This window comes from Bidens hawaiensis, unplaced genomic scaffold (genome assembly GCF_021521415.1).
Source record: "Bidens hawaiensis isolate Kalapana, Puna unplaced genomic scaffold, B.hawaiensis_p1.1 tig00019080_1, whole genome shotgun sequence".
Classification (NCBI taxonomy): Eukaryota; Viridiplantae; Streptophyta; class Magnoliopsida; order Asterales; family Asteraceae; genus Bidens; species Bidens hawaiensis.
Window position 1 is genome coordinate 229,898 of NW_027492897.1, and position 7,232 is coordinate 237,129.

The 7,232-nt window shown below is 36.2% G+C and overlaps 1 protein-coding gene and 1 pseudogene across 1 annotated transcript; one reads left to right on the top strand and one right to left on the bottom strand.

Annotated features, from left to right (window-relative positions):
• The first annotated feature begins 933 nt into the window (after positions 1-933).
• On the top strand, positions 934-5,287 carry LOC143557674 (THO complex subunit 4D-like). Its single transcript, XM_077046690.1, has 7 exons — positions 934-1,016; positions 2,395-2,634; positions 3,336-3,479; positions 3,575-3,643; positions 3,727-3,911; positions 4,849-4,899; positions 5,033-5,287. The coding sequence occupies exons 2-7, from the start codon at positions 2,437-2,439 to the stop codon at positions 5,226-5,228; spliced, it is 843 nt and encodes a 280-aa protein (XP_076902805.1). The 5' UTR covers positions 934-1,016; positions 2,395-2,436; the 3' UTR covers positions 5,229-5,287.
• Positions 5,288-6,236: 949 nt separating this feature from the next.
• Positions 6,237-6,921, bottom strand: LOC143557680 (miraculin pseudogene; annotated as a pseudogene).
• Positions 6,922-7,232: the final 311 nt, after the last annotated feature.

The window sequence follows — 7,232 nt, forward strand, 5'->3', positions numbered from 1 at the left end:
CTGATCACGAATCTATCAACCATTTAACTTAACAACCACTGATTTATCATCAAATAAATCAACCCGAAACCATGCTCTTTCATGGAAAAACCTTCAATACACCATAATTAACCACCAAAATCCACAGAAACATGTGGATTTCAATTATAATCACAAATCCATCATCCAATTAACTTAACAATCACTAAATCATCATAAACCGAATCAAAAGTTAACATACTCTTCCATGGTGAATCACTCAATACACCATAACTTAACACCAACTCACACAGGAAGCATCATCTTCCATCCATAAACACGAATTCACACTCAGATCCATCTATAACACACTAATTTACTCCAGATCTGACCAAAACTCGAATAACATGAAAAACACGAAAACTCAGATTTACCTTATTGATGCATCGAGAGCAGCTCCTGCTCTGATACCAATTGATAGAACGTCATAGAGACCAAGATCTAGCCACTAATACGATACATCAACACAAAATCGTTACTTTAAATATAATATTTTATTGATAAATATGGAGTAAATACATTGTGGTGAAGATAAGTTATGAAGAGAATAATTTAACTATGTACAAGTTCTCTACCTAAATTATGACATAATCTACCTATTTATAGGCCAAAGCCCAATTCACGATAAATATAGATTAAATACAAAGACTAAACCGCCTATAACTTATTCGATCGCTACGGACACCAAAATCGTACACTAACAGTTGTCTATGAACTCATACTTTTGCTAATGAGTTTACCCAGGCGGTCGGGCTTTGTTGGTGGGTTAACAAAAATAAAAGAAAAAGAATAAAAAAAGGTTGACCGGGCCCAGTATAGGCTGTACAAAACCCTAGCCCCATTTACCAATATGTTCGATGCCTAACTCTACGGTCTTTATCCCCATCGCCTCTCTACCCAAACCCTAATTGAATCACTTTCTCAATAAATCACATCATATAATCCTTCATCAATTCGTCTCATATATCCTAACGTCACAGATCTGCGACCTTCTTCAGGTAGATTTACGTTACTAGTTAATATCCTGTATGCATTTTGTATTCGTATAAATTAATCGTTAGATCGTCTCAGCAGCGTTATTAATTTCACATATACGGATTTAATTAGGTTTTTTGTTCGAAAAATGTTGATTAGTAAGATTTGAATGGTCGTTGATTTTTTCACCGTAGATCTTGCTTGCTTTTGCCCTGATTATTGAGATCTGAGTTTAGTCTTGTTTATTGCTAGCTACTGAATAAACATAGGTCAATGCTTATTATATATGTGATTCGTCGATCTAAAGCAACATGCCTAATAACCTTCTAAGCTTGTTTCTTTCTTACTGTTTTAGATCTGAGTTTAGTCTATTTGTGACGATATAAGCTTGGAAAGTTAGGATTTGTGAGTAAGTATAATTAAATCAGTGAGAACATCACTGCTGCAATGACATATAATGTGATATTGTGTTACATGCATATAATGCATTCATAGATAGTTGTATTAAAATTTGAATGCTCGTTGCTTTTTTTACGGTAGATCTTGATTGTTTTTGTCTTAATATTTGAATTCTGAGCTTGTTTATTGCTAGCTACTGAACAAACATAGGTGAATGTTTATCATATCGGTATTTTGCAAGAATTTTAGACTTTGTTGTTGATAGCTCTCATAGCGTAGAGACGCAATGATTCAGCGCTATTTGATGTTTAGCGCTTAATAGCGTTAGCGGCAATATTTTTTTTTAAATATTAAAAACCGACTTTTTAGGCATTTTAATCGACCAAACAGCACCAATCTTCACTAATTAATCTGTGAAAATATAGATGCGTGAATAAAAGCCAATTTTTGAAGTATTTTTTTTCTAATTCATTGTCGCTAAACATCAAATAGCGCCCACTATTTCATCGTTATCACTACGTAGCGTATAGGTAGTTTGTCGCTATTGACTGCTATTCGTTATTAACAACTATGATATTAGAACCATGTCTTGTAGGAAGTTATTCATAGCGCCCTGGTCAATGCATTGGATGTCTAGATTCCACAGTTTTAACTTGCAATATTTGTGATTCAGTGATTTTGTGTGCTTTACCTTACTTGGGATGCTAGTTTAGTTTTTTGTAATGATTAAGCTTGGAAATTTAGAATTTGTAAATAGTTATAACTAAATTAGTTAGCACTAATAATTCTTCATTCGTCTAACTTTCAGGCATCATTGATGCAATGACATATCATTGTTCATATAGGTGATATTGTGATTGTTAGATAGTTGTGTCATGATCACCTTCGTTTACTATCAACTTTTGTACATATTCTCATGTTAGATAGTTGTGTCATGTTGCATAACTGTTCTCTGGTGATGTTATTGGATCTAGGTTTCTTATAAGTTTTGGTGTTTGACAGGTTGTTTACTTCTAAAAGTAAGGTTGCACAGTGTTCTTTGAAATGGCATCTTTGGATATGTCGCTTGATGATATGATAAAGAGTAGGCGTACTACTGTTAGAGGTAGAGATCGAGGTCGTGGCCGGGCCCGTGGTGGCCGAGGTCAACAAAGGTCATTTGGTGGTGGAAGACCAACAGGGCCACCTCGCAGAGGTCCCCTTGCTGTCAATGCTCGGCCGTCAGCTTATACTATTGCCAAGGCAAGCTTCAAATTTATGGATAACTTATGCATTTGATTAAGAATTGAGTAGAAACCAAACATGAGGACCTCATAACATTGTGCTAGAAATTCTAACGTGGGGAGTGTTTGATACCATCATCTTCATGGCAAAGTACATATCAGATCTGCTACTAAAGAATTGTTATTTGAGTTGCATTGAGGGTTTCCTTATGCATCTGCTTGATGATACAAAAGTTCTTTGATGTTATTGCTGTGTTAGATTGCTTACTTTCTTGCCACATCATTTAAAGGAGCTTCATCATTTCAAATAACCAAAAGTCCAAACAGTATACTCATTTTCAAATTCTAACACGTGCCTATCTATTTTTGGTCAATTTACTCGCATCAATACTATTTTTTGATGGTGGATATATGATGGAATTATTGCTTTTTCTGGGATATATCACCAGCAAAAGTATCAGTTACTCTCCTAGTTCATGGTGTTTTTGCAAAGGGGATTCCTTCGCGTGAACTTCAGAACTGGAGCTTGTTTCTATACAATAGCAAAACTTTTTGTGCAATGGGTTTAGTGTAGCTCCACATTCCTCATTGTTATGAGTATTTCATCGTTTCAATATTTGAATGTTTCTGGATTCATTCATGAAGAACGGTGAATTGTTTAACTTATGGTAATAGACTGACTTTGTCCCAATTTGGACTTTTTTGGTATGCTTGCTTCAGTCTTTCCGCAAACCAAAGAATTCACCTTGGCAGCACAACTTGCTTGAAGAGAGTTTAACTGCAGCAGGTGTTCCCGGATTCGATAATGGTGCAAAATTAAACATTTCCAACTTGGACATTGGAGTGACAAATTCAGATATTAGGGTACATTCTAACAACTTGTTTATATATGTATTTTATGTGCCTTGCTCTAGCAAGTTTTCTTTTTTAGTTTTTTGATAATGGGTTTTAAACTGTAGGAACTTTTCTCTGAGATTGGGGAGCTGAAAAGATATGCAATTCATTATGACAAACATGGTCGTCCAAGTGTAAGTTTATATGAAAATGATATAAGAGTGATTGTGAAGGGTAAAAATGTAAAATCAAATAATATCGTGTATTCGTTTTACAGGGCTCAGCTGAAGTGTTGTTTGCTAGAAGAAGTGATGCTTTTCAGGCAATAAAGCGGTATAACAATGTGCAATTGGACGGGAAGCCTATGAAGATTGAAATTGAAGGGTCCAACACTAAGGTTCCTGTTTCTGCTCGTGTCAATGTTGTTGGAGGTTTAAATGGCCAGAGGATGGTTGTGATGGCGTATGTTATTTTTCTCATTTCTTTATATTGATTAAGACAAAATAAAAGATAGCCTTGCTTAATTATTTTAAAGCTAAAGATAGTTTGCCAACTAGATAAATTGACCTTTAAACTTGGTTAAAAAGGAGAATTGCAATTAAACTTGGACGTGTTGTTGAGTGCTAGACTTATTTTATGATTTTCTTTTTAAAACATAAATTATACAATGCTAAAATTTATGTTTATGTGTATTCATATCCCAATAAAGCAGTATTTGTTGCAATCTAGAATCTAACCTGAACAACAGTTGAATGCACTAACTTTACAAAAAAGCGCAATCTCCTTACCAATCTCTAAAACAATCAAATTATTGTATTTGATTCTAACAATTGCCAACTTAAAAAGTTGGCAATTGTTAGCAAATAAGATGATCTTGATCATTTTGGATATTGACATTGAGTTTTCGTTGTTTTTGTAAAGTTGGTGTTTTTACCTATTGCTTGATTTACATTCTAGTTGGCCACATTATGTATTATCTTATTGTATGTAAAACACGTAACTGAAATTTTAGCTTTATATACATTGTTTTAAAGAATCCATAAAACAAGTCTCGACATATACAACACGTAGCTAATGGATTTACACTATTTATGTCATTTTTAAATATTTTTTACAGTTTCTATTTAAAGTTGCACATGGATAAGAAAGTAACATTCTAGTTGTTTAATTTAAACACATATATATAGAAATAACAATTATATTTTGGCCTTTGTGTTGGGAATGTTGTGCTCGGTTGCGTTTTGTTCAAAAAATGGATGCCTGTTGCGAGCGCATGTCACGAATTTGGCGCAACACTGAGTTGCTGCAATGCGACATGATCCTCGTAATAGCGCATCAGCGCAATAAGCGCGCACTTTAAAACTAAGATTGTGATCTAATGTAACATACTCCCTTGCAGGTCAAGATTGGGCCGAGGTAGAGGTGCTACTACAGCTAATCGTTCCTTTGGGTATGCACCTTGTGATGGTTTTTTACCTTTTATTTTGTTTCTTTTTAAAACCACAAATTTTAATATCGTTATCGTTTGGTTTCACAAGAAAAGTTTTGAATTTTTTTATATGTATACTGGTTTGTGTTCTTAGGCAGAGATATGGTGGAGGTATAAGGAACGGCCGTGGTGGCATGTCAAACACGCGTGGCGGCATTGGTGGTGGTCGTGGGCGTGGTCGTGGTCAAAGTAGCGGGCGGGGCCGCGGTCGAGGCAGGAAGGCAGCTGTGGACAAGTCGGCTGATGAACTCGATAAGGAACTCGAGAACTACCATGCTATGCAGAGTTAGTTGTTATATCTCGAGTTTTTTAAAATTTGATTAATGGTTGAAGCTTTCTGCTTGTGGATTTGATTGCATGCTTCTAAAGGTAGAATCTGGATATTGTTCTTGGCATGATGTTTTTTAAACAGAACATAGAATCCTTGTATATGGCTGTGTTTTATTTATATTCTTATAACGTTACATCAACTTTATTTGTTATTACATGTAAATGGTATAAAGTCATAATGTCACCTCAAATTAGACATGCCAATTAAAGGCTCCTTGCTTACAACTAAACTTCTACGTTTGCCTTTAGCAACACCAATGTCACCTCAAATTAGACTGCATGTGTAAACCGTAAGGCCGTGAACAAAGTTTATTACCGTTTCCTCCATCTCTCTCTACCTTGAACCAGTTGAATAAATGTATCCTTGCTGGGATTCAGCGAGGTCCCACGGCTTGAGAAGAACAATTGCCTGTTTATGGTTTCATGCCTCCAAATTGCGGGCTGGCCACATTGTTTTATTTTACTTGGGAACTTATTGTTAAGATAAAGTGGATTCATGATTCATGAATGTTCCTATCAGTTGAATTGTCTGGTATGAAAGCCAACGGTAGCCCCCTTCTTCATCTCATTGTTTTCTTGAACCATGTCAAGTGGGCATGGACGGCCTATTGATGTGGTGGTTAGTGTTATGCCGCTGCCGCGGCGACTCTACTGCGCATGATAGGCTAGATGTAGTAGCTTTTGCCTGAGCTTAGGAATTCTCGGTTGATATCAAGGACGGATGGAGTTTGGGTGGAGGAAATCTGACGAATTCTCGGTTGATATCAAGTGTTATTGCTGTATGTTGCTGGTTATAGGACATGTATGTGCAAAGCACATCAGTAGCAGATGTCAAGCACAAGGCACACATAGATGTTATCGTATATGGTTGTGTTATTTATTGATCATTTTATAATGTTTACATGTCAGACGACAGAGGCTGTGTTATTTATTTATTACATGTAAACCACTCTTGTTGAGGAATAAAGTTATGATGTCTTCTTGAACATAACCACTAGAGGCTTGTTACTCAAAATCAGAGTTCTTTGCCGGTCTTTAGCCACACCAATATCACCGCAAGCCGGGCTGCAGGTGTTGCACACCGTAGGACAATAAACTAGCTTGTAACCCTTGCCGGGACCATACTTCTCTATCTTGAACCAATTCCTTAAGGTATCCCTACCTGGATTCCCTACCGTCCCATAGCTCGAGATAAACTCTTGTTGGTTCATAACCTCAAACCTCCAAACCGAAGGCTTGCCACAAATGGTGACATTACCCGAGAACATAATGTTAAGATCAGTGGATTCACAAATGATGGCATCTTTGCTAGTGTTGGCTGGTAAGAAAGTTAACGGTGACCCGTGGTACTCGGTGCTTTCTTGGGCCACCGCAAGCATTCATTTCAGGTTTACTGATGTGGGTCTTAGGGCTATGCCGCCTCCCATGCCACGTGTGACGGGCAAGATGTAGTAACTCGTGTCGTATCTGAGGGAATTTCCGTCCATGTCAAGGACAGGAGATGAAACTTGGGCCGAGGAAAGTGTAAACATGCACAAGATGATGAAAACACAAAAACATATCTTCATTTTTAATATGGAAAATTAGTGTGGTGTTGGCCATTTTTAAGCTAGTGTTGCAAGACGTAAAGAAGATTATCAATGACGTAGTGTCATGCGGTGGGTATTTATCAACTTCATACACATGTATGTTAAAATTATACGTCAATGGTAGATGTGAAGCACAAGCCAAAGATAGATTTAGCAACTAGAAATAATTTATAGTCATGTATTCCAAAAATAGAATTATGAATGATGTATTAGACATATCTATATCATAAGTATACTAGAAAATAGGGTTTTTTACATATTTCTCCATCTTAAACCCATCAATTACATATTTCCCCAAATTCAAAAATCAATTACACATTTCCCCTTTTTATATTAAGTTACCTATTTACCCTTCACCCATGTTCAAATTACAAT

Excerpts from the sequence above, each read along its gene's own strand:
- LOC143557674 (XM_077046690.1), top strand. The coding sequence starts at position 2,437 with ATGGCATCTTTGGATATGTCGCTTGATGATATGATAAAGAGTAGGCGT. Across the intron at positions 2,635-3,335 it reads CAGCTTATACTATTGCCAAG|TCTTTCCGCAAACCAAAGAA; the intron begins GCAAGCTTCAAA and ends TGCTTGCTTCAG. Across the intron at positions 4,900-5,032 it reads ACAGCTAATCGTTCCTTTGG|GCAGAGATATGGTGGAGGTA; the intron begins GTATGCACCTTG and ends TTGTGTTCTTAG.